This window comes from Scatophagus argus, chromosome 15, assembly GCF_020382885.2.
Source record: "Scatophagus argus isolate fScaArg1 chromosome 15, fScaArg1.pri, whole genome shotgun sequence".
NCBI lineage: Eukaryota > Metazoa > Chordata > Actinopteri > Scatophagidae > Scatophagus > Scatophagus argus.
Window position 1 is genome coordinate 359,342 of NC_058507.1, and position 27,244 is coordinate 386,585.

General features: G+C 46.8%; 1 protein-coding gene and 1 long non-coding RNA gene across 6 annotated transcripts; one reads left to right on the forward strand and one right to left on the reverse strand.

The window, feature by feature from the left end:
* Nucleotides 1–13: 13 nt before the first annotated feature.
* Nucleotides 14–25,360, reverse strand: mapkbp1 (mitogen-activated protein kinase binding protein 1). 5 transcript variants are annotated; one of them, XM_046412136.1, is made up of 32 exons: nt 24,940–25,360; nt 21,997–22,088; nt 17,773–17,835; nt 17,433–17,490; nt 16,479–16,649; nt 16,028–16,165; nt 15,763–15,945; nt 15,344–15,361; nt 12,922–13,082; nt 12,364–12,562; nt 11,992–12,123; nt 11,678–11,886; nt 11,477–11,568; nt 9,620–9,745; nt 9,452–9,522; nt 9,210–9,331; nt 7,763–7,838; nt 7,572–7,683; nt 7,276–7,339; nt 6,405–6,533; nt 5,648–5,772; nt 5,162–5,211; nt 4,558–4,713; nt 4,367–4,474; nt 4,004–4,131; nt 3,798–3,925; nt 3,442–3,618; nt 2,970–3,051; nt 2,342–2,814; nt 1,555–2,253; nt 1,142–1,227; nt 14–947 (listed from the first exon to the last, which is right to left on the reverse strand). In XM_046412136.1, the coding sequence occupies exons 1-32, from the start codon at nt 25,057–25,059 to the stop codon at nt 729–731; spliced, it is 4,767 nt and encodes a 1,588-aa protein (XP_046268092.1). In that variant the 5' UTR covers nt 25,060–25,360; the 3' UTR covers nt 14–728. The 5 variants fall into 5 exon arrangements, with proteins under 5 accessions (XP_046268092.1, XP_046268093.1, XP_046268090.1 ...); XM_046412137.1 differs by having other exon boundaries at nt 4,561–4,713; nt 5,648–5,775; XM_046412134.1 differs by having other exon boundaries at nt 5,648–5,775.
* On the forward strand, nt 17,997–24,585 carry LOC124071537. The gene is made up of 3 exons (XR_006845341.1): nt 17,997–18,128; nt 18,743–18,781; nt 23,824–24,585. It is a non-coding gene; the product is annotated as an uncharacterized LOC124071537 (long non-coding RNA).
* Nucleotides 25,361–27,244: the final 1,884 nt, after the last annotated feature.

Here is a 27,244-nt window from a genome sequence, read left to right on the forward strand (position 1 = left end):
CAAGACAAATTTCTCATTTAAAAAATGAGACAAAAGTCCCAAATTTTATTACATTTTGAGAAAAAACACGATTAAAACAGAACTTTGACCTGTGGGTGTTACAACAAACTGTTAGAAACAATTGAGTCCCTAAAAGTGTTTCTCTAATAACAATTACAAAAATGCACATCCTCCATTAGAGCCGAGATTTTAGAAAAAGGGAGAGTGAAAGTCTGGTTCAGGTGAGGAATAAAGAGCCAGTCAGTAGTCTGTAACAGCAAATAAATACAAACATGACAAGTTCTGCTGCAGGAAGTCTTTCACATTCAAGTGAGTCAGGAAACAACAATAAAGTTTGTTCAAATCAAACAAAATGTCTCATATTGCTTCAAGTCTCTACAGTCTAACATTAACAATAATCAAAAATCAATAATCACTCGTTCCGATTCCCCCAAACAAATGACTTCAGGGAATGAAAATGGGAAAACTTCCACGACTCGGTCGGAGGAAATCGTCTTCAAGAACAACCTGATAAAAAGTTTTCTAAAAAAAACGGTCTTGTAAGACCAGAGATTCTGAGAAAATCAAAATGGCTTCAGATCCTTCATCTGCAAGGAGGAGGAGGAGGAAGACAAGAAAGAGGACTTTTGGATGATGAGGACAAAATGGAGTGAAAGGAAAAAGACCTGAAGGAGGCGATGGGGGACGATGAGGAGGAGGTAGGAGTGAGGAAGACCAGGAGTGTGTGTTCAGTGTGTGTTGAGCCTCCTGTGGACGGCCTGCAGCAGCAGCAGCGAGTACTCCTCCAGCAGAGCCGCCGTCTTCTCCTCCCCCACCCCGCCCAGCACGCCCGGAGCGCCGAGCGGCAGACAGTCGAGCTCCGCCCTCATGGCCTGGAAGGCCTCTGACAGGACCACAGCCATCTGATGCCGGTCGGGGGCGGAGTCATCGGGGCAGGAGCCGCTCACCTGGACGAGAGAGAGACAGGTGAGTGACCCGATGATGTCACTGGTGATGTACTTCAGTCTGACTTTCTTGCTGCCCAGATTATCACAAGGTGTCCAGAAACAGCTCAACGTCCTACAGGTTCGATAAAAAGCGATGAGAAGTGACTGCTGTCAAATCTTCACATTTAATGTTAGAAAATCTCAGAAAGACTCACCTTCCTGTACAGGTGTGTTGCTCTCCTGAAGCAGCTCTGCAGCTCACTGGTCAGAGCTCTGCAGGTCTCCACGCTGATTGGCTGGTCTGCAGAGTGAGTGACAGGAGCAGAAGTCTGATTGGACAGTGACTCATAAATCAGACATTCACAAATGGATTTGTTCTTCTAAACGGCTGATATGATGGAGGGAGTGAAGAAGGAGAAAAGTAAAAGAAAAACAATTGAAATAAGAAGAAATGAGGTCACAAAGGAAGAATAACATGAAAAAGAAGAGTGGAACATCTCACCCGTCCGTTTGGAGGGAGAGGCAGAGCCCCAGTGGAGAGATGACAGGATGAAGGGATGAAGAGGAGGAGGAGGAGGAGGAGGAGGAGGAGGAGGAGGAGGAGGAGCAGGAGCTCGGGAGTCCAAACCTGTGTCATCTCTCTGGTCCGCAGGAGTCTGAGGCTCCTCATCCTGCTGTGGGGGAGTCAGGGGAGAGACGGAGACTGGAGCAGGCCGGGATGATGGACTCGAGGGTGAAGGTGAGAAGGAGGCGAGGGAAGGTTTGTCGGGGAGCGGCCTGCTGCTGCCAGGGACCCGAGCCTGGAGACTGCGAGATGGAGGGGCTGCCGGGTTACCATGGTTACCCACAGATGAAGACGAGGAGGCAACGACGACAGGGACAACTGCAGCATGAGGGGGCGCGGCCAGAACTGCACTGGAGAGCACCATGGCAACAAGAGGAGGCGGAGTTTCTTTGACCTGAGAGGATGATGTTACTGAAGGATCCTCAGTGGGTTCGGAGATGTGGAGGCCATCGCCTACAGAGACGGAGCGAGACATCTTGGCCATAGAGCTGGCAGTGGGACTCATGTAGGAGCGCGGTGCCGATTGGGTGGAGGAGGAGGAGGAGGAGGACTTCCTTTGGGTGGTGACAGCAGATGGAGCAGAAGCAGTTTCCTGCTGGGGGGACCTGGGGGAGGCAGGACAGGGTCTCTGTAAGGGCAGGGCTGTAGATGGAGGACGTCTGGGGGAGAAAGGCAGGGTGGTGGGACGCTGTGGCGGGAGGAGCAGCTGGGGGGAGACCTCCTTGGATGGATGAGAGGTTGACTGGAAGAGAGAGGAGTCACCTGAGGGAGCGAGAGGGAGAGAGACAGTTTTACATTTAAAAAAGTCCGAAGTCCTTCAGACTGGGTCATACCGGGTTTTGACTGTTACCTGTCTCGTTCAGCAGGCTCTGGACCGACTGAGCCTTCCGGAGTCCAGAGGAGGAGCTCAGATGGGAAGCGGCAGCCCGGGCCGTTGGGCCCAGGTTCCTCCTGGATTCAACTGCAGTTTGAACCCTCTTCTTCAGTGGGGAGGGCCGGTGGGCCTGCTGAGCCGAGGAGGTCTCGTCCTCCTCCATCCGGCTCTGCTGGTTCTGATTCCTGGCCTGAGGAGGCTGTGTTTGGTCCTGCTTGGTCTGGTTCTTGGACTGTACCTGCTCATGAACTGAGGGAGTCTCGTCTTGGTCCTGTTTCTGAGTTGTGTCCTGGTTCCATGAAACCCTTTTTTCCTGGGCCTGATTCAGGTTCTGCTCCATCAGCGGTCGAACCTCTGAGACTAGAGGACGTACCTTCACCTCTCCTCCTCCTCCTCCTCCCCCCCCTCCTTCCCCAGTGGTCCGTGATGGCAGAAGCAGCACAGTCCGACTGAAGAGGGGAACAAAGAGAAAAGGTTTATCACCCGCATCACAACAACAACACTATGGTGACCCGACAAACCGAGCCAGAGGGACTCTGAGCTGCGCCTGATTGGGTTATTAAACATGCGCAGTGATAAGAGACCGTGTGATTGGATGTTTTACCTTCCCGCTGAGTTCTGGGAGAGGAACCTGGACGAGATGCTCAGACTCTCACTGGAGCTGTGAGACGCCCTGCTCGGACTCCCTGCCAGCACAGAGTTCATGTGTTACCGTTTCATCCTCCAGATCACCTGTAATCCACCTGTAATCCACCTGCTGGCCTCATGTTCCCTCAAAAGGCAGCACTGACTAGACAGTTTGCTTCCAGAATTTATCACTCAACAAAGTTAAAGTCGCCGAGAGTTTGGTAAACACCACTTCCTACTAACAGTCCGAGTCTCGAGTCCCCTACAGGACAAGTCGGAGCAGGTCTGAGTCTTTGGAATTGCCCTTCAAAACGGACTCTGAAGCTAGATTTAACATTTGACGTGTTTTCACTCAAAAATGATTAATATTAGTCATAATAATTGATGAGAAGCAAAAACTGGTGTGTTCTGGACTGATGTGGTCTGTTCTGTGTGTCATCATGCTGTACCTGGGCCTGAGAGGTCAGCCAGGGTGACAAAGTGTTCCTTGAGGAACGCTTCCTGGTCTGGAGTCTGAGGGACGAACTGAGAGGCCTTGACCTCTCCTCCTCTTCCTCCCTCCTCTTCATCCTCCTCCAGCTCAGAGGAGTTTCCATCCCCACTGAGAGGCTCTGTGGGCTCCGAGTCTGACAGACAGGTCAGAGAGTGAGACAGTTAGTCTGATCATATCATCATGACTCATCTTTCCTCAGTCTGTAAAGTCTTCATTTGTGAATGAAGTGATAAACTGCAGCCGTCAGAGGAGGCAGAGTACAATAAATCCTTTTTAAATGTTGGGGAGTCAGTCTGTCTGTCCATGTCTTACCATTTCCTGCAGGTCTGACTGGACTGGACATACTGGAGTTGAATCCCAGTGAGCAGCCGCTGTCTGGACTGGGTTTGTCCTGTCGTCCACCTGCAGCGACAGGACACGCCTCCTTCACCTGGAACTCACTGACAGGAAGGAGCAGAGTTCAGAGAAGGTGGGGTTTAAACAAAAAAGGTCACTATCTGAGACAGGATGTGTCCTACCTTTCTGCCAGGCTCACTCTGTCCTCCCATTGGTCAGGATACAACACCATGTCCTCCCCGTCTGGGCTCTGATTGGACAACTGGATAAAGTCTGGCCTCTGATTGGTCCTCATCTCATCTTCCTCTGCCTGGACAGGGAGAATCAAATCAACCAGTCAGAGCGTAAAGTTTCACTGCAATAAAATGTTTAGAAAGGGTTCAGAGCACAGAACCAAGCTGTGTGTCTAACCTGCCCCCCCAAACATGGCCTCCTGTTATCATGTGATTTAAACTTCCAGTCACTGAAGAAGACCATGAGTGGCGGGCAAAAAGCTCCAGAACAAAGATGAGTAGAAGAACCTTGAGGTTAGTGTGTGTTCTCACCCATGCAGTGGTGACCTGCAGACTGACGGTGCTCCCCAGCTCCACACCCGGGCCCTTCTGCCTCTGGCTGCTGGGGGAGATGCTAACATCGGAGGGGTGTGGCTTCATCTGAGTGGGCGGGGCAAAAGTTCAGGTCAACTCTGCACTCAGCTCATGTAGGAAAAATTAAAATGCCTGGTTTGTAGTAGCACCACCTCCTGCTCTGCCTGCTGCTCCTCTTGCCGGTCTGGGCAGTAGGAGTCCAGCAGTCTCAGGTCCAACATGGACTTCACTGTTAGAACGCCATCCTCTGTGCTGCCTGTTCTCCTGGACCAGCGTCGGCGTGGAGGTCGACCCCCCAGCACCTCCTGAGGAGTCCCAAAGACACCAGTTAAACATGCTAACATGTAGCTAACATACAACTAACACACAATTAACACACAGCTAACGTACAGCTAACACACAACTAACACACAATTAACACACAGCTAACGTACAGCTAACACACGACTAACGTACAGTTAATACAGAGCTAATGTACAGAGCTAACACACAGCTAACGTACAGGTACCATACAACGAACACACAGCTAACATACAGAGCTAACACACAGCTAACGTACAGAGCTAACACACAGCTAACATACAGCTAACACACAGCTAACACACAGCCAACGTACAGCTAACACACAGCTAACGTACAGCTAACGCACAGCTAACAGCTAATGTACAGCTAACACACAGCTAACGTACAGCTACCGTATAGCTAACACACAGCTAACATACAGCCACAGTGTCAAACGTCTCATCCACTGACCTTCCTGCTGTCTCTGCAGTCCACAGAGCTGAACTTGTCATCAGATGTCTCTGCAGGAACCAAACCAGGACATGATTTACTGTTACAAGACAGATCACATTCAGTCCTTAAGCTATGAGGTCTCCTTCACACCAGTCAGGTGAAGAGCTCCCTCATCCTTTGGATCAGGTGTGTCTGCTCATTATTTGAAGTAATCAATGCGTTTGCTTTATTCAGTATATTTTTACTATGTGATATGTTCCTCATTTTCTCACTTGCTCTCATTTCTAATCACTGTTAAGCTGAGGTCCACTTCCTGTACAGGATGGCTCTGTTATAAACACGCACACCTGAACATGCTCCACCAGGTGCTGTAAAGGCCGTGGGGTTCTGTTCTGGTGATCCACTGGGGGGTGGAGCCCCTCCCAGCTCACTTTAAACTTCCAATCTAACCTGACACGCTGATTCACTGATTCTTTAGTGTGTTGTGTAACTGTGGTAACAGACCTGTCTCCTCCTCCAGGCTTCCTGCTGTGACCACATGGGGACAGCAGAGCTCCTCCTCCTCCTCCTCCTCTTCCTCCTTGTCGCTGTCAGATGACAGAGTGACCACACGAGGACTCGACGCCTCCCTGCTGCAGGTCATGAAAAATCTCATCCGACTGAACTTTAAGACATGACTGAATTGATAAAGCAGCACGAAGTGTGTATGTGTGTCAGAACAATAAAAGTTTTAACTGTCTTACTTCATGTATGAACTGAGTTACTTTTTATTTCTTGTGAAACCCTGCACTGCATCTTTTTGTATGAAATCTGCTGTGATTATTGTTACTATTACATGTAAGAATCTGTCGCTGAATAATAAACTGCAGCTGCTTTACATAAAGTCTGCACCAAATGAAGCCCAACGTCTGAAATCACACGTTTATTTATTATCCTGTGAGGTCTCTTAACTGTAAAATACAAAATAAAGACTGTGATTTACAAATTTACAGAAATAACTTATTCCTCAGCTGGTTTAATACACATTACATTATAGTATTTTTCACTGGTGCAGTACTTTGTCAGTTTTATACTTTGATAGATTCAGTTTATTTTTATTCAAAAGGTATAAATCCTTTCAATAAGCAGAATCAACACAATCAGCAACACTTCAGATTGTTTCATTCATGTTTATGTACTTTTCATTTTTTAAATGACTGCCTTTCTATCGTTTAAAGTTTCCTGCACACACACACACACACACACACACACTCTTGTTTACCTGACATTTACTGCCTTCTGCTGAGGAGCATTCTGGGAGTTCAGACTGATGCTGGCAGGTCGAAGGTCAGCCAGTCGCTGCTTCATCCTGATGGTCAACTCTGGACTGAGACGCCACACAAAGATACAGCTGCACACACACAAGCACACACACACACAGACAGACAGACACATACACACACACAGACACACACACACACAGACAGACAGACAGACAGACAGACACATACACACACACATAGACAGACACATACACACACACACACAGACACACACACACACACACACAGACAGACACACAGACAGACAGACGCATACACACACACACACACAGACACACACACACACACACAGACAGACACACAGACAGACAGACGCATACACACACACATAGACAGACACATACACACACACACACAGACACACACACACACACACACAGACAGACACACAGACAGACAGACGCATACACACACACACACACAGACACACACACACACACACAGACAGACACACAGACAGACAGACGCATACACACACACACACACACACACACACACAGACAGACACACACACACACACAGACAGACAGACAGACACATACAGACACACACAGACAGACACATACACACACACACACACACAGACAGACACACACACACACACACACACACAGACAGACAGACACATACACACACACACACAGACAGACAGACACATACACACACACAGATTTTTCTGAATGTTTTGCTGTGATTTGTAAATGAAAAATGTAAGCAGATTTAAAGTCTCAGGGTGAAAATACGTGTTAAATGTTGTGAAGGTCAGACTGTGATGTCATCATGCTGACATCAGGAAGGGAGGTGACGTACCTGTCGCCAGACACTGTGATCAGATGTCTACAGTCACTGCTGAATTTCAGGCCTGTGACGATCTCTGAAACACACACAAACACACACAGTGTTAGTGTGAAATATACTTTCACACACACACACACTCATAATTAGATATATGTTAGGATTAGATACATATGAACATTCATTCATGCACATACTTTCACACATACTCGCGTACATATTTTTAACCACATTCATTCATACGTGGTGTCATTAAGCAAATGAAATGATGACAACAATCAGATCAAATGTACTGATGCAGCAGCACTGACCAGAGTGTCCAAACATGGTGGCCACACACTCTCCAGAGTAGAAGTCAAAAATACTGATGTTCTTATCTGAACAGGAGGTGGCGATGTAGAGTCCTGACGGGTCAATCTGCACCTGAGGAGGGCATTTAACACCTGTCAAAACATACTCACTATACCATACTCACTGCCATGGAAACGGCAGGTGGACTCACCTTAATGAGCGTCCCGTCTTCGCCCTGAGAGCCTTTATACAGCTTCTTCTGTTTACCGTTACTGATGTTAAAGATCCTGCAGGAGGAAGACGATCATCGTCATCATCATCGCCACGCCATCTCTGCCACCGTCATCAAACCTTCGCTATTTTTGGATTTAATGTAATGTTTTCAGCAAATTTTTACTTCAGTATAAGTACTGCTAAAACACAGCAGAGGTACTACTAAAACTCCTGCACTGAGAATGCTGCTTTATGAAAAATGTCAAAGTATAATCAGGAAAATGTACTTAAAGTATTGGAAGTACTCAGTGACTGTTGTCCTGTCTGACCTGTTGGAGCTCATGTTGACTGCAGCTGATGATTCTTTTATTGATTAATGCATTTATTGTATATCACTGTCACACACACACACAGGGCTTCAAATGTGTCATCTTGATCATGAACAGTCCAAAATGAATCAGTAAAATATTAACTCTGAGAAGCAGAAAAGTTTCACATGCTGCAGCTGGAGAGACTACTAATAGGAACAGTTTCTGATTAATCGCTTAATAACTGGTGAATCAATTAGTTAAGTGACAAATCATTTCAAATCATTTTATGTAGTGCAGAGTAATTTTAAAAGTCGTCACATCTTTATGGAAAGTACCTCAATTTGAACTTATGTAGGGCTACAGTACTTGTGTAAATGTACTCAGAATTGACATTTTGCTGAAGTTCCTAATGTTCCTTGTGGACAAAAGTGTACGTGAACAGCACACTGACTTGTAGTCTGATGCTCTGTTTTCTACCTGTTGAGTATTCATTAAATTCTTCTTCTGCTTAATGTTTCCTGTCACAGCAGAAACCAAACTAAAGAAGACCGTCACTAAATCACAGTACGGTTCTGATACTCAGCATGTCCACCACTGGTCAGGAGTCTGAGGGTTGAATCAGGACCCAGTTTGAGTCCCTGCTGTGCTGTTCCCACAGTGACCAGCAGGTGGCAGTCTCACAACAACACCAACAAATAAAACAACAAGAAACCAGTCAGTCAAGCAGGGGATCATAAGAGCTCATCAGATCCAGAGCCAGAAGGAATGAGCTCATGAACACGCGAATGAATGAAGGATGTGCTGCCCTGAGTATACAAATCTGTGCTGCATTCGTGTGCTGCTCTGGAAATTTTGAGTTCTGATGTCAAACATTATGATATTAAAATCAACTTTTAACAACAATCAAAATGAAAACAGAAACTTTTTCAGAGGAGGCCAATGTTCCAACATCACATGAAAGCACCATCAGGAGCAGAAACAGAAAGATGATACAGGAAAGAACAAAAGGAAAGAAGAAGAGGAGGGGAGCAGCATCGTGGCCGTTAATCCTAATCCACCCCTCGGTGCCTGCTGGGTAATCTGGTCCACAGACTGAACAGTCCACACACACCTGTCTGAAAGCGTGTGTGTTACCTGATGCTGCGGTCCTGACAGCCCACTGCTGCGTACTTCCTGGTTGGTTCCACGTCCATGTCATACAGAGTCGTCTTCCTGACCGCATGATGAGTGCGCGTGAACTCCAAGCCCTCGTTCGTCTGTGGCCACAGGAAGACGAGAAGAAGGACAAAATGTCAGATATATTAAATGGCTGTTAAATAATCAGTGTACAAAGTACAACATTTCCTACAGTGACGTGGTAGTTCTGAACCTCTCACCCGCTGAGCAGTGCGGAAGTAGACGCTCTTATCGGCTCCACAGCTGATCAGTCTCACCTTACCCTCGTTGGCTGACAGACAGGAAGAAGGATGTGATGTCAGAGACTTTAAACCAACAACCTTAACACGTCTACACGATGACCGGCCTGTGATGTCACAGTGACTGACCAGCGAATCGGATGGCAGTGATGGATGACGAGTGCTCATCCAGAGTCTGAACCAGACTGTACTCTCTGCCTGCATCCAGGACGTGGATGAGACGGTCCCGACTGGCTGTGGCCAACAGCTGGAGACCTGGCAGGCAGACAGACAGACAGGCAGGCAGACAGACAGACAGACAGACAGAACATTCATGTTTGTATTTTTAGCTTGTTGATTTTATCGGCTCTCTTTGTGGGACGACTTCAGTAAATTGAAGATGGAGCTGATCTGTTTGCTCTGACGGTTGATGGAAATCTGTGTGAGCTGAACACTGAGAAGGGACTTTATTCTCCTGCTCTGGTTCTTCATGTTGGTGCCTTTGTTCTTTCCTTCCTCGTCTACCTGAACACCTCACAGCTTGTATTTCTGTTTGAGGAAGGCTGGTGTTGAAAAGCATCCTACCTGAACCTTCTTACAAAGACACATGATTTATGAGTTTGCTGAGTTTGTTTGTATTTCCACACCGACCCCTTCAGGCCACCACAGAAATGAATCTGCCATCATCTGTCAGGTGTTTCCACGTGTTTTCTGCTGGTCTGCGTCTGATCCTTCAGTTTTCCTTGTGCCGTTGGAGGAGTCTGACAATCTGGACAAATTCAGCTCGGACAGCAGCAGAAGGTTCACTTAGTCTCCACAGCCTGACACGTGTTCATCCTGACCGCTGAGCTGGCACTTCTCTCTCAGCACTCTGAACTACAGGAAATGACATCACTCCTGCTGTGTGTGTGTGTTTACAAGCCTCGACATGCCTCTCTGTGTCTCTATGTGATGCCTGTTCAGCAGTAATGTGTCCTATTGTTGAGGTGGCTGGTTTTACTGTCAAGAGGTTAACTGGCCAGTTTTATGAGTGAGTGTGTGTGTGTGCGCGCGTGCGTGGATGCCAGATGTTGTCCACACAGCTCGGGTTCAGAAACCAGACTTACTTCAGTCATGTTTTAGTAGACACCTGTCATTGCCATGGTAACAGCAGGTGTGGCTGCTGCGGTAGGCAGGTGTGGTTCAGATCAAACAGAAACACCAAGTTAACACTGAAGGGTTTTCTGTCTGATTCAAAAAATACTGAGGTCACGAGCCACCAACCAAACTCTGTACAATTTTCCAAACATTTAAGGAAATCACAAAATGTAACATTTTAAACAGATAAATATTCAGTTATGGTTTCTCTGTATTTTATTACCATAAATTTTAAGTAATTCTGGTGGAGATAACTCTTAAAATGTTATTTTTGATTTGATTGAGTTAAATTCTCTGCTCAACAAAATCAAATTTAGCCTCAAACAGCCTTCAAAACAGTATGGATAACACGTCTGTGAACGTAGGATGTAAACTCCTCCTAATATCAGCATGAAGAGTAAATGCAGATTCATTAGTCCTCAGTGTCACCTTCAGAGGCGCAAATCTACTTGGGTGTCACGAGTGCCTCGGCTGATCGCAGCAGGTCTGCGTAGACGAAGACGAGGCGGGACTGCGAGGAACTCTGAGGGAGCTGCAGTCTGATCTCTTATTGGCTGAGTCACATGCCACCCCACAGAAGCCACAGCTACACCACTGACCCCGTGGGGTGGAGGTCAGCCTCAGTGCATCCACCCTGCAGCAGCTCTGCGGGTTCAGCGCTTCGCTCAGTGTTCAGGTCATGTGATGGATCCCCGCCGCTTTGACCTGCAGCCGTCCCAGTAACTCACAACTAAGGGAGGCTTTGTGCACTTGCCTTGTGTGTCTGTTGTGTATTGTGATACACACTGTGTCAGGCTGGAGTTTTGTTGTACATTATATTATGTGTCGTTCACACAAGGCGTTTAGTTTTTTAACAGATCAGCTTCTCACCAGTATCTGGTTTGGAGAACTCGAGGCAAAGGATCTCTGAGTCGTGAGCCTGAACGTTCATGATCTCCTCCATACTGCCCAGATCATGGATCCTACCGCGCACACACACACACACACACACACACACACACACACACAGGGTATTAGACCCATTCAGCAGTCACTTTAGCGTCTTCAGCGTGAACCCTCACCCGTCCTCACCTGAGGACCCCCGTGCGGTCTCCGGAGGCCAGGTGCTGTCCATCAGGACTGACTCTCAGGGTCCTAATGCCCGCCCTGCTCTGGTCCGTCTGCTGCCCCTCTGAGCCTGAGGACCCTGCCTTCTCCGTGTTGCCACCGGCAACTGTGGCGCTCTCGACATCCAGGAGGCTGGTAATGCTGTCGTCCACATAAATAACCTTTTGCAGGTCCTGAAGGATCACAGATCAGTGAGGTGAGGAGGTGTCAGGTGGATGGGTGTACAGGTGAGAGTGTGTTTAATGTAAATACAAAGGTAAAGGTGTGTGTTGTTGTACGTGGCTCAGGATGTTCCTGTTGATGTTATGGCTGTCGAGGTTCCACAGTCGGATGGTGTTATCTGAGGAGCACGACAAGAATGATCCAGGGGGGAGACAAACCTCACCTCCTCCTGCTCCCTCGGGGTACACCTGCAGGAGACACAAGAGGAAGTGCTCACCTGCCGTGCTGTCGGTCAGATAATTCAGAATTGTCAGTGTTTAAAAGCTTCACTTGAGGTTACACTCTCATGGAAACACTGGAAACAGCATGTGAGAGCTGCAGGTGCTCCTCTCATGTTGTTGTGTTTTTATGACCCGCTGATGTTTTAGCCGTGTGACCTTTGACCCGACAGGAGGACAGGAATGTGTTTGTGATTTATCCACACTGACCTCCACACTCCACACGCAGGACGAGTGGTAGAGGGCGGAGTACAGTTTCCCCGCCCTGCGTGGGTCGCACACATCTCGGACGTCCCACACGTAAACACTGTGGTCGTTGTAGATGCATGACAGCCTGCGGCTGGCGGGGTCGTAGGTCACCGCCACGGTGTCCGGGTAACGAGCCTCCGACCTGCAGGAGAACAGCTGACTGAGGAGGATGAGGAGGAAGAACAGAGAGAGAAAGGAATGAAGGATGGTGGGACACAGAGACGTCCTCCTGCCAACAACAAAAAAACTCATTCTGACATTTCTGTGGTTTCCATGGTAACCTGCCCACACATCCAGTGGTCAGCTGACCTCAGACTGACTGAGGCTTCCTGTTCTGAGTTTAAATAAAGTTCTGCAGTGCATCATGTGACCTCTGGTGCAAACTCACATGGGTTCCATAAATTGATCGTATATCACACTACATGACAAATTACAGAGCAGATGCACACAGGAGTCAATATTGTTTACCCTCACACTGTGTGGTACACACAGTACATATGAAGTGTACACTGTCAGTACCTGGCATCCACCATACTGGCGATGTCAGCTCCCAGACAGTGTGGGCGGGGCAGAGTGCACAGGAAGTGCAGGTTCACGGGGCTGAACGCTCTAACTGTCCCATCAGAACAACCACAGAAGATCAGCTCGTCAGTGACGGACAGACAGGTGGCCTGAGATGTCTGAGGACAGACAGACAGACAGACAGACAGACAAGGCAGAATCAAACCACCATCATCATCAGGATGTTCATCTTGCTGAGTTTATGAGGACACCATGAAGATGTGTTTTTGATCTTGTAATTCATAGGATTGTTTTTAGTGACGACACATTTTTAAAGTAGGGATGTTCTTGCTGGACTTCTGATAGCTTGAGTCCCCTGACTTTAGGACGTTACATGAAAGCATAATGAGTCTGACCGCAGACAGACAGAGCTATTATTGGCTCTCCCTCTCAGTGACGGTCGCTCTCTCATTCTTCAGGGATCACATGACCTGAGGCTGAGACGGCCATCAGGTTAACTGATACTGTCTTTCTGTCAATAAATGAGCTGAATCGATTAGAAAAGTTGGATTTTTAAATAAACGAGACGTCGTGTTTTTTCTTAGATAAACTACATGTTGCTGTTCCTTGCTGTTATGCTTCACCTCCAGTCCTGGAGTGCTAAGCTGTGCTAAACACACAGCGCTAGATAAGATAGCTGGTTTTAACCTCCATTAACATTGAGCAAAACTGAAAACCTTACTGTGCTAAAAGTTTATTCATGCTAGTCATGCTAACCTTGAGTTAAGTTCTGTTCCAAAGCTCGCATTATGCTATATGACATGTAACATTTTTGTAGCTGCCATGACATCAACTAGCAATAACAGCATCGTTTCAGCTATGTAAACTTTTTAATGGCTTAACTGAAATCTAATTATAGCAATGCCTTGTTTTTATGCTAGGCTAGGCTAAAGCTGTGATAATATTGTTTGGCTAAAAACACAGTCGATTACATCAGATACCCTGTGTGTTTGTACATTGCAATAACTTGATTTTTTTAATGCTATACAGCTGGGTTTTGCCCCTGCCGCAGTGTTTGTGCTAAGCTAGGCTAAAAACATCTGACATTTGGCTTTAATCAAATCTCAACAAATTACTGGCAGGAGGGGAAACATCACGATGCATCATAGCTTTGTGGGAAGAGTTTAAAGCCTTGTGGTCGTGATGACGTGTTTTCATCTCAGATTGAGCAGGTTTCTGTTCGTTGTGTTTTGTTTCTGACAGACTGAAACGAAGACTGAGTATGCAAATGAAGTAAGAGAATCTTTGTCGGCAAGGATTCAGACAAAGGGGACTGTTACTGAGCTGCTGCTCAGTCAGGACCGCAGTGCTGCACTGCAGTATCAGTACTACAGTTTTACTGTAGCAGTGAGTGAATGTTGGCGGACATGAGTGATGCTGTGTTTAGGACCCTCTGTGAATCAGAGCATGAAGGGTGAACATGTTGATATGTGAATCAGCCAATTGGGTGGAGTGTTGGTTATGACTGACAGCAACGTGCTGTGAAGCCGACCAATGGGGTGACAGAAAAGAAGTGGACGTGTCCGGGTCAGTCAGTTCAGCCAGTGAGGATAAAGATTCAGATAATGTTGATGGCTTTATGACACGGTCACTCCAGCAATTAAAAATGAAATTTAAGACTTCAATCAGCAAATCATCTTGCACAGGTGAAGTACATCAGTGCTAACCTTAACATCATGTTCAACAAAATAAGCTAACATAGCTTATTAGCAATGTGCTACAACAACTGGCTGCTGCCATAACCTCAGTTTGGAAAACAGGTTGATGAAGGGGGCTTAAAAGACACTGAATCTAGCTAACAAAATATGCTAAGTTAGCAGTGCTAGCAGCAGTGAGTTTTCTGCTAGTTTTCAGCTACAAGACTCAGCAATCAGTACTGCAAATAAGTCCCTTGAATAGACTGTTTCTGTGTGGTAAATGACCAAACTAGCTTAGAGCTTGAAGAGTTATTGTAGCTGGCTGTTGGATGCATGTACTTAGCTAGCCAGCATGTGTAGCAGTTAGCTCAATAGCTAAAACAGTTTGCCAACCAGTCCAGCAGCAGTCGCCACGCCATTAAATGTCCAGGACCAAAAGATTAGTTTTACTGAGCCACCGTTCACTATGAGGGAGAGCTAAAAGCTAACCAGAAGCTGGCAACTGCCCAAGACGGCTGTGACTGGTTTAAAGAAACAAGCTTCACATTTTCATGGACTGAGGGGTGCGGTGAGACCATGTTGACACAGCACAGTGGACATCAGTCTGGCAATGTGAGACCACAGTCAGTGGTCAGCGTGTCCTTATCTTTACTTTGACCTTTCCTCATCAAGCTGATATGCACTAAATGTTTTCGAGATGTCACAGGCTGAACTGACTGAGTCCAGGTGAGGTGACGACTTACGAAGGCGGAGTCGACTCTCTGCACAGGAAGCAGAGGAGGAAGCAGAGGAACGTCACATCAGAATGTTTAAAGACACACATGGTGAAGTATAAAAACAGCATTTAAACACAAAGCTAACATCAGTGTGAACAGTTTCTATGGTTCAGTCCATCTCTCACTGGCTGTGGGTGGTCACCTGTAAGCACACCCAACAATGATGTCACAGTGTATTGGGGAACACCTGTAGGAAACTGAGCGTTCACGGAAGGTTAACAAACAGAACACACACAGTATGTCCATATTTCTATCTATATAATGTGTGGACAGGTTAGCTTGTCCTGAAGATCAGGTTCACCAAAACAATTCAGCTTCATAGTACGAGGAACACAACTACTGAATCATCGTCATGGAAACGCGGAGGTGTTCTGGTGCGGACTCACCCGCAGCTCGACCCACTTGTCGAGGAGTCGCCGGTCATTGAACTCACACAGCAGACCAGAGGAAGTGATGCAGAAAGTGGAGGAGGCCTGTCGACCGCGGCCACACGCCACATCGCTGAAGAAATTATTCCTGAGCTCCCCCAGCAGCCCCGAACGCCCCAGCAGAGGGACGGTGGCGTTCACCTGCAGAGGACCATCAGTGAGTACAACAACCACACAGGACGTCTCCAATGACAGGTGGTTAACAGGTGATTGACAGGAGAACCTTAGAAGTCTTGGCATGGTCCAGGTACCAGAACTTGACGTGGCGGTTGCCGGCTGTAACAAAGTACGAGCTGTCATCTGAGAAGGACACTGCGGTCACTTTACTGGACACCTTATTGGCTGCAACTACAACGTTTTTCTGATAAACAGACACAAGAACAACAACAATCTGTCAGGTTGATTCTGTGGTTAACAGTTCACACTGAGCAGCACTAAACAGCAGAATGTTCCCTCTAAAGGTTCCTGTGACGGTAAAGTTCCCGCCAGTCGTCGGCGGACACGCTCGCTCATGTGATCAGGGCCTGAGACTCTCCCTGGAGTTTATCGTCAAAACAGCTTAAAAAGTGCCCGTAAGCACAGACGGGCTTTTATTCTGACTCTGCTGTTGATTTTACTCCTTTTGCACATTGAAAAGTCTAATCATGAATCGATAGTTAGACTCGCGGAGTTACCTTCCAGTTCCACACGTTGACCATCATGTCGTGCTGGTAGCCCACGCTGACAATGTATTTTCCATTGGGAGAAAATGCCACGCAGGCGACTCCATATTTATGTTCCTGCAGCTCGGCAACCTGCTGACGCTCCGACACGTCCCAAACCCGAACCGCCGGCATGTGGCCGCTCTGATGAAGAAGAGGAGGAAGCTAATCCCACTGACATCAGTCAAAGATGGAAAATGCCAAACTTTGTCCAGTTTGCCTTTCAAATGTTACAAATTTAAATCCTAAAGACATCAATTTTATTTTTATTAGATATTTTGAATAATCAGAGTGAGCTGATCCCAGCACTGCAACTGCTGCAACAGCAGTACTGAGTAAGCTGATCTGTGATCAGTTCATCAGCTGACAGCAGCAGGTTGACTTCACTTCATGCTGAGAGAAAGTTCGGTTGCACTCCACCCTCTCCACCCATCCTCCAGGTGTGTCCTCCACAGCTCGGGTGCTTTTTCCTTCTCCAGTAAGTTTCTTTTATTTGAGTTCAGACAACATAAAGATGTGATTTTAATGCAGATGATGCTGTTTTATCAACCATCAGCTCTGCAACTCCTCAGTCTGCCTTTGATATCAATCTAATCCTAATTTCAGATCTCTTATCAAACACGAGCTCAGTTTTGTGCAGTCCTCAGCCTGGCGTCCAAAAACTCATCTTAGACCGTTTGAAATATTTTGGCTGGAAACTAGACCCAAATAGTAAGATTTAATATCTGCGAATAACAGATATTAATAGAGATATATAATAATATATAGTAATAATATACAGATATATATATAATAATAAGAGAAATCTTTCAGGGATTTCAAACATTTTCTCCTGGTGATACTGAGCATGCTCAGTGTGAGCTGGTCCTGAGTCAGGACCTGTGAAGACGGGAAGTAGTACTGCCGTAAATGAGCAGTAAGACCCACCTCTCCTGTGACGATATATTTCCCATCTGGAGAAAACGCTAATGTGGTGATTGCCTTCCTGCAAAACACAGAAATACATAACAATCAACAAGAAGCAGGACATGCCGTGAGGACCGACGACGGCTCGTTGTGCTAAAAGAGGCATTTTGGTGCAACAACAAATTTCACTTCACTTCAGCAAAAAACACAAGTGAAAAAACTTCTGATTGACCCTTTAAAATCAGCACACTTACACAAAATATCCAGAACTTTATGTGCTACTACAGCTGATAAAAGATGAATGTTTTATGTCTGATGGGCTGATGGGAAGCAGACAAACAGGAAGTCAGAGCTGTTTTACCTGGAGCTGTTGAAGATGTGATGCTGTTTATTCTTCCGAGGATTCAACAGGACGACGACACACCTGCGGACACCCACGCACGCACGCACACACACACACACACAGAAGTTAGCTGCCGGTGTGTTCCCATCAGCTTCAGCTGTGTTCACTGCTAATTAGCCTGCTAACATGCTAACCTGAGATGTTGAACACCTGCTACAGATCAGCATGTCAGCATGCTGATGTTAACGTTTAGCTGGAGCCTCTCAGAGCTGCTGGCCGGACTGAGAACCACACGACGTCTCTGTGGGGGCCAACAGCACGAGCTGATCTCAGGTACAAGCTCACCTGGAGGTTCAGCTCCACTTCCAATGTAAGTAAAAACCTCTTCTTATTGTTTCAACTCAACAATCTCTGCAAGGGCACACATACACACACGCACACACACACTAACACACACACACACTCACACACACTAACACACAGTCACTCACACACACACACACACACACACACACACACACACTAACACACACTCACACACACTAACACACAGTCACTCACACACACACACACACTAACACACACTAACACACCCTCACACATTAACACACTCACTCACACACACACACACACACTAACACACCCACACATACACTCACACACACTCTGCTGTATAAACAGTGCGCAGCTTTAATGAGTCTCTGTTTGGTGACTCAGTCTGTCCGACCTGAACCTGCATAAACAGCGGAGACTGTTTCTCCACTCTGAGACCAGATCCAGACCAAATCTGGGCCGGGTCTCCTGAATCCAGCCTCAGCACTTTGGTCACACTGGGACGGTTTGTTCTCATCCTGCAGTGGTTTTAGCGTGTTGTAGGACGAGCTGCAGTGACGTCACCTTCAGATTCACCTGTTCATGACAACATTTCTGTTTGTTCAGGACTTTATTACTCGTGTTCCTTCTGTCTGACTCTGTGTGTGTGTTCCAGGTTAACGACACCTGTGACATCATCACCTTCTCTGAACAGGTAGGAACAACTCAGACCACACAAGCACCAGGAGAAAGTCTTGCTCTTGCATGTGACTACTGGGTCACCACGGCTGCTGCCGATTGGCTGGTGGCAGACACACGGTGCTGTACACGCGTCCTGTTTCAGCTTTGTTTCCTGCCTGGGGCTGAGCTCAGGTCAGAGACAAAGTACTCTGATCCCTTACTCTGATTGTCCTGCAATAGAAGTACTGCAGTAAAATGCCTCCATGTGTGACTGACATCTGACTCTGTGACATGTTGGACTACTTGTCCAGCGGTTCCCAAACTGAGGCTTGGGCCCCTCCACGAGGTCGCCAGATAAACCTGAGGGGTCGTCACATGATTCAGGAAGGAAAACAAAGTTCAGATGTGACACAGAACACATTAATCAGTGACTTGACAGAGACAGGCTAACTGTTTCCCTCTGTTTCCAGTCTTTATGCTAAGCTAAGCTAAGCTAGCTTCTTTACCAAGTGACCATACTAGTTTCTCTCTCTCCCTCACACACACACACACACTTCTGTCTGTCAGCCCACTGACTCACACAGGGATTATGTGTGTGAGTGTGTGTGTGTTGATGAGGAAGAATATAATTGGCTGCTGACTCATCAACTCACAGTCAGCAAACACTTATCACTGAGTGTTTGTGTGTTTGTCCATCACACACACACACACACACAGCAGAGGGTGTGTTCAGGTACAGTCTGTACCAGAGACCCCTGACTCAACCCATCCTGAAGCACATCTGCAATGCAGCAACAGAGAGCCTGAAGAGAGGAGGAGGAGGAGGAGGAGGAGGAGGAGGAGGAGGAGGAGGAGTCTCTCCAGGGGAGACTGTGTGTCTGTCTGTCTGTCTCTCTACATACATTAACCTACTTTCACTGCTCCTCACCCCTCGACTCCCCTCTTCGCTCCACTGACCCACTTCACTTCACTTCAGTCTTTTCATGTGTAAACTGAATCTCAATCTTCTGATCTGAGCACAATTGGACCTACAGCTCTGACCAATCAGCAGCCCCGCTTCCCACACATCCACAGCTGATTGGAGGGCCCTGTGGGAATCTTCCAACGCTCGCCCTCAAACATTCCCGTCATTCCTTGATGCTCAAACTCACCCAGAAAAATTCAGACAATCTCAGCGTGTGAGGAGGAGGAGGAGGAGGAGGAGGAGGAGGATGATCAGCTGACCTGTGATGTCACTGACGAAGGTTTGTCGTGTCATCATACCGGAATCACTCAGAGCAACTTTACAGGAGATGGACTGCTGCTCTCATCTGATAACCAAACCTGCTTTAGACCTCAGAGCAGGAAAATGAACCTGCATCAGACTGGCTGTGTGTCTGTCGTCCTCACAGACTGCAGATGTCAGTGACAAACACCCACACCTCCATGTGACAGAGGCGACGGACGTCTGCCAAGTCGTCCATCTGAGCCTGACAACAACACAACTGGTTCTGCTGGTTCCTGATGATGGCCCTGACTGTCAGAGCACAATATTTATGTCCATGGAAGTGTCTGCGCTGGTTCAGCTGAGTTCATCTGCTGCCTGAGATATCTGAGTACACTTGAGTTAAATGAATCAGACTGGTGAGAGGAAAGACGTTCAGTAATGTAAAGATATGAAGTGGAATTAAAAAATCAGGAAGTTTATTGAGCCTGTCTGTCCAGGTGGACACGAGTCCAACATACTGAATTAAATATTAAATGAGTTTTAAACTGCTTTACGCTGAGAACTCTGAGCTCTGTGTTCAGTCAGGCAGAACGTTCGTCGGCCGGTTCTTCATCCCTCTGCAGCTGCTCCAGCGTCTGTGAGGGAGAAGAGGCCGAGCTCGAATCTTCACCAGGTTTAAACTCTCACATGGTGCATGCTGGGAAGTATGCTGACACGCTGACCGTGTTTCGTCAGAAAACACTGAAACTGAGTTGACTGAACTTCGTACAGAACATTCGTCCAATCAGAAATTCAGGTTGTCTCTCTACATGCATTAACCTTCTTTCACTGCTCCTCACCCCTCGACTCTCGAGCTTATAAGAACTCGTAGTTGTGAGTTCAGACAGTTCTTTTAAAATAAATAAATCTTCCATATTTAAGTTAATGATGAATGAGTATAAAATGAGTTGATTCCACTAAAGTCTTGTGTGTTTTTTTAGTGTTTTGTTTTCAAGCTGAATATCATTCTGAGACCTTCAGCAAGAACAAAGTTTAACTCAGTTTAACAGCATCTACTGAAATGTACTTTAAAGATCCCAGGAACCCCTCTCGAAGACTGCAGAGACCCCTAAAGGGCTCCTGGCAGCCCCTCATAGCAAAGTGACCCCTGGGACCTCAGGGCTGTTACTGGTTCCTCTACAACAATTTAAAAAAAAACCAAACAAACAAGAACTCTCAAAACCACTTCTGCAAACTCTTCAAGAAACGTCTGGACAACTGAAACCTCTTGAAAACTGGTGATGCTTCCAGTACCATATTTGGTCTAAAAGAACCTCGAAACATCCAAACAGAACTTCATCAAAACCCCCAATGTTCTGCCACAACCCCTTAAGAACTTCTGAAAAGCCTCAAGAACCTCGAGAACGCTTCCATACACGAAAACAAAACCACAGAGGAAGAAACCCTAGAAAAAGGCGTTTTCCAGGAGTTCTCCAGGCAGTAGTGGGTCCAGCAGACTCGTGTGGCAGGCTCCTGATGGACCGCGGGAAACACATGATGTGTTTAATCTGATAATCTGATCATGTCATTAGAGCTTTGCAGTCCTGAGAACCACTGAGTGACCGTCTGCTGATCCATGTTGACATTCCTGCATGAGTTTAATCTTCTGTGTGAAGTTTCTACAATCAGCTCAGTGTAAACATTTAGTACGTACACCCATTTTATAACTCCTAAGATAAACACTCACTTCACTTTAAACTGCATATTATATCACCTCAACTCCTTTTATTCTTTACACTTCACATAACAGCTCTGTCACGTCATTTGAAAGTCAAGCACATGCAGACTTTGTGACCTTTCACATCCTTTCAGACCCAACGTAAACACCTCAATTCAATACGCTTTCAATACGCTTCAGCTCAGTGGTTCCGTTAGTGCTTAGACTTCATTTAAGAGTTTGTTTGCTTTACACTTCAACTCCTCTGCGGCTCAGCCCGCTTCAGCTTACACTTTAACTGCCTTCACTGCTGAGAGACAGCATGATAAATCAGTGTGTTTCTCACCCGGCGGGATAAGCCAGCAGTCCAGTTCGCGGGTCGCAGGCCAGCGCTCGGTTCCCTGGAGCTGTGATACCCAGAACCTTCTCCAAGGTCACCTGGAGGGCAAAGATCATCGGTTATTACACAGTCAGACTCTGACAGCATCAACGTAAAGCACAGCAGACTTTCAATAAACCCAGACATCGATGGGACAGCATGCACTAAAGCACTCTTGACTGGAGCCCTTTAATAACAGCTGCTGCATGTGTGGCTCAATAAAATACACTTGAACACCCCCCAAAAAACCTCACACACACAAAGATATCTTTTAAATATTCCTGGGGTTCCTTAACCCCCAGTAACACCTGCAGCAAAGTACCTACATAAGCTTCAACAATTGTTTTAAAGTCCATCAACTCACTGCTTGTTCCCACCCTTGGAACCCTGTCAAGAACCCTGTTACCTCCTCAGGAGCCGCTGACACCATCTAAACCCTTGAAACTTCCAAAAATACTCCAAGAACCCATTCAGAAACCTGCAATCTAAATGACCACTGACAGAAGGAGCGGGAGGTCAGAGGAGCTCGAGCTCGCCTCCCTTTGACAAACTTCTTCAGTAGGAACCAAAGGACTTGGAGCAGACAGCCACAGACAGGAAATCAGACAGTATTTACAGACAGACGGACATGTTGTGGGATTCACCGTGAACCCCAAAGAAAGACCAGGAAGTGCACCAGGCTCTGAAGTCAGTTTGACACAGTGCTCAAACTGTATCATGACAACATCACATCATGCACAAAAAGACTCTCTCATAAGTTCACACACATCATTTTTAAGCATCACAACCTAAATGATTCATTTCACTACCAGAATTTGATCCATTATGTCCGATAACATCTGGAAAATCTAGAAGCTGCACAATTAAATCATTTTATCCCCATTCAAGGTAGAGGATGGCCAACCAGGAAGTTAGCTGCTCTGTGGTTAGAGGTCTCCACTGCACATGCTCTAATGTGGAAGAACCAGGCAGTGTTCAAACCCAGGAAGCTTTGATAAAGATAAAAAGTAAACATAGAAAATCACCAGACTTTAAGTCACCTGATTTTACAGAGACACCTCTTTAACACACACACACACACACTTACTTCCTGCTCCATGATGCCAGAACGTGTCCTGAAGCCTGTGAACGTTTAGGTGACCACAACAAGTCTTCAGAGCTGAGCTGTCAGACTGTTCAGTCCATCAGTGTGTCTCAGTCTGTCTCACTGTAGACCACACTAAACTCCGTCCCGTCTCACTTCCTGTCTGACTCGCCAGCAGCTGACCCTTCGTCTCCTCAGACATCTGCTGACCCTCACAGCTGTTAGCACGTTAGCATGCGATCAGCAGGCTTTCCTGTGGTTTGTGTTGTGCAGCTCAATGCTAAGCTAACAACAGCAAACTTGAGTGCTGAGTCTGTGTTGTGTCCTCTCACATGACTCTCCCTCCCTCTGCACCAAACTCTGTTCGTGTTTTCGTCAGTTTTCCCTCTGTGGTTCTATCCGTTCCTCACACTCGTCTGCTCGTTCGGTCACGGTGAACTGATGAAAACCATTAGCTGACTCCTCTCTTCACTTACAGACGCAGACTGGATCAAACTGACCCAAGCTTCAGGAATCTTTCTATTCAGGAAACTGCCTGCAGTCAGCTGAGACGTGGAGGAGGCTGCTTTCACATTAACTTCCTGTTGGTGTTAGCTGCTGATCTTTACTGCAATCAGTTGAAGATGTAAACAAAAACACGTGTTCCTCAGTAACCTGGTTAGCAGTCAAACAACCGTTCTGAGTTTCATTCCCAATAATTTGTTTTTTAGGGAACGTGGCCTTTGTGTGTGACAGTGATGTTCCTCATTGTTCTGTTTCACCGAGAACCTGGAGAACACAACACACCACAAAACACAAGGCAGCAGCTGCTCTCTCATCACCACATCAGTTTATTTACCAGCCCGACACCCGAACGCTCGGCCGGCCGGCAGAGGAGCTCAGATCGCAGCCCACAGCGAGGCAGAGGGGCTTCACCGTCCAAACCGATCCACGCTCACAGTCTCAGACAGACGCTTTAGGACACCAGCTGAGACAGCAGGAGGAGTCGGTGTTTCTTCTTCTCTCCTGTTAGTCGTGCTGGGGTTCCCGACCCTCGGGCTGGGTGAGGGGAGAGGCCACACAGGCGCAGAGTCAAACACAAAGCATTGTGGGAGTTTTACTGGCCGGACGAGTGAAGCTGCCGATGGACGGACAGGAGCCCTGCAGGGTCAAACAGACCGGAACAACCCGACTGACAGGATGCTGTCTGGTGTTTGTGTTACATCTGTTTCACTGAGCAGCAGCTTCAGGATGGCAGTCAGGACCCAGTGAACCCAGAACCCAGTGCAGGACTGGGACGTGGACCAGTTTGTTCCTCTGCTGCAGCCAAACTGACAAAAACTGAACTGAGATCTGAAGCTGAACTTGAAGTCTGAAACTTTATTGACTCCAGCTGAACTGAACAAGCTGGAAACACTGCAGAGGCCTGCTGCATGCCTGTGTGTGTGTGTGTGTGTGTGTGTGTGAGAGAGAAACATGCCAACACAGCAGAATGAAGGAATCACACTGTGTGTGTGTGTGTGTGTTTGCGCAGTGTGCAGAACAAACATCCCACACTGTGTGTAAAACACTAAAAGAATGGACAATAAGACGGAGAGACTGTCTGCTGTCACGCATGTGCGTGCTGATGAACTCGCGTCTTTGTGAGGACATTGTGTTGGTTTCAGAGTGTTAATGAATGTCCTCACAAACACGGACGTGTCTGTGTCCTACATTCCCACAGTGATGGTCACAGACGCACAAACTGTGAGGAGCAAACAGGTCAATCACACAGATAAAAACCGCCTCATAATCTATGAATGTGTATGCGTGCGTGCGTGTGTGCGCGCGCTGCGGCGCGTGCGTACCTTGTCGCTGAGGTCCTCTTTGTGCCGCGCGGTGCCGCTCCTCCTCCGCAGCTTGATGGACGGGGAGCGCAGCAGGTTCTTGATGCGGCTGCGGATCGTGGCGCTTCCGTCAGTGGTCATCGCGCTGTTAGCTGTCCGGCTAGCTACCTCTCTCAGCGGCTGGAGCCTTTTTCTGTCGCTCTCTCCTCCGCTAACACTGCCGCAGCTGTCATACTGTCTGCGAGCCGAGCCGTGCCGGGCCGGAGGGTTCAGCTGGTCGGGCTCTGGTTCTGAATCTGGACTGATCCGGGCCACGGGCTCCGATTCCGCTGCTGCTCCGCATCTTATATCTCCACCGCAGCGAAGACGAGAAACGGCTCCAGCGCGACCCGGACCCGACTGACCGACCGAAGAACCGCCAGCGTCAAATCCGCACGCGGCAATGACACCAACACTTCCGACCAGGATTTTCAAAATAAACGTTCATGGTTTCGAGAAAATACGTCTGTTGTTGAAATATTTTCTTCACAACAAATATATAATCTAATACATATAATACATTGCATGGCAGACGACAATTAGTACAACTCAGTTGGAAAGAACCACTTTCACTGAAGTATTGAACTACCCGCAGATACATGTTTCACATGTAAAACACAATAATGCTTTACTACAGACTAACAGTTTATAAAATTGGACTTCATCAATTAGTCATTATCACTTAATATGTACCAATAACAACGCTGATGCATTTCTTCACTTAATTTTCTAACATCGTGACATGAATGAGCAAATGTGTGTGAAGGATCTGTGCACTTTTCCACAGTAATCCGTTTCCACTGCTGCTCCACATGCACTATGAACGACCTTTTCGAACCATTTTCACTACATTGTAGACTTATTAAAATCTACCTCATGCTTTGATGCCTTTAATTTGTACATACTTGTATTCTAATAGTAGCTTTTTGTTACGGGTTATTATATTGCACTGACAGTGAGTTTGTGTTGTTCACCCTGAGAGAAACGCAGTTTCAGTGCTCTATATGTCCTGTATATGGCAGAACTGACAATAAAGACGACTTTGACTTTTGCCATGCTTTTACTTTGATGTTAAGGCCTCGCCACTTCCGGCGTGCTCGGTCTGACTCAGTTTGACGCAGATCTGCCGCCTCCACGCTGAGGTGAACTCAGCGCGAAGTAGCAGCGCCCCCCAGCGGCACAAACAAACTGCAGCTTCACTTTAGTTTTGTCGTTTGTGATGTTTTATTTTGATAAAATCATACGGATTTGCTCACCGAAACTTTGACGATGCAGTTGCTCTTTTCAACAGTCAGAGTTAAAACAACAGTATGAAGGCCGAAATAATTTGATTACAAAGAAGAAGAAAGTGACATATTTTGTCATTGGAGGGAACTCACTCGCTCTGCATTTAACCCACCCAAGTGACGTGCACACACACACAGCAAACCCGGGGCAGTGGGCGACCGCGTGCAGCAGTGGGGGTTAGGTACCTTGCTCAAGGGTACCTCAGCCATGGACACCGGGACGGGGAATCGAACCAGCGATCCACCGGTTACGGGTCCGACACCCTAACCGCTGATCCACGACTCGCAGTTAGCAACATTTATAATCTAATAAATAACTTCAATGTAATTTATTTAAATGTTGGACTCAAGTTTCTGTCTGAATTAGTGAAGACTGAAAATGCCTCCTAAACGCAGACGAGTACACAAGTAGAGTATTTCAGTACTTTATCTTCAGTGATGTGTAAAGTCCAACGAGAAGTCGGCAGAGATTAAATTCCAGTTAGCTGCTTTTAACATTTTTGTAGGATGATGCATTCAGATGCTGTAAAATTCTGCTCCTCTCAGTTAACACAGCTGAAAGATGAGCAGGTGAGATTAAAATCACAACTGAACACTGCATTAACTGTGATACAGAAAACCAAAAGTCAAAAGTCGTGTTTCCATCTTTATTCATGTTAGTGTTACACTGGGAGGCTTTCAGACAACATTTACATCATGAATGCATACAAAAATAAAAATTTAGGAATAACAAGAATCACTGTACAAACATCAGACTGGTTTCAGTCAACACAGAAAAGCAGCTTTGTCTGATAAAAGTCCTCCACTGATGGTTTAAAACAGCAGACTGGTCCTTTAATGGTCCCATGGTGATGAGTGAACACTGACCAGGTTACAGGTGAGTCCAGGTGAGACACAGGCAGCCATCTCACTGCTGTTGAAATATGAAGAACTGAACTCGTCTACACCCTGACTGAACTTCAGATTCTTTATATTTGCCAAAAAGGGTAACTGAAAATATT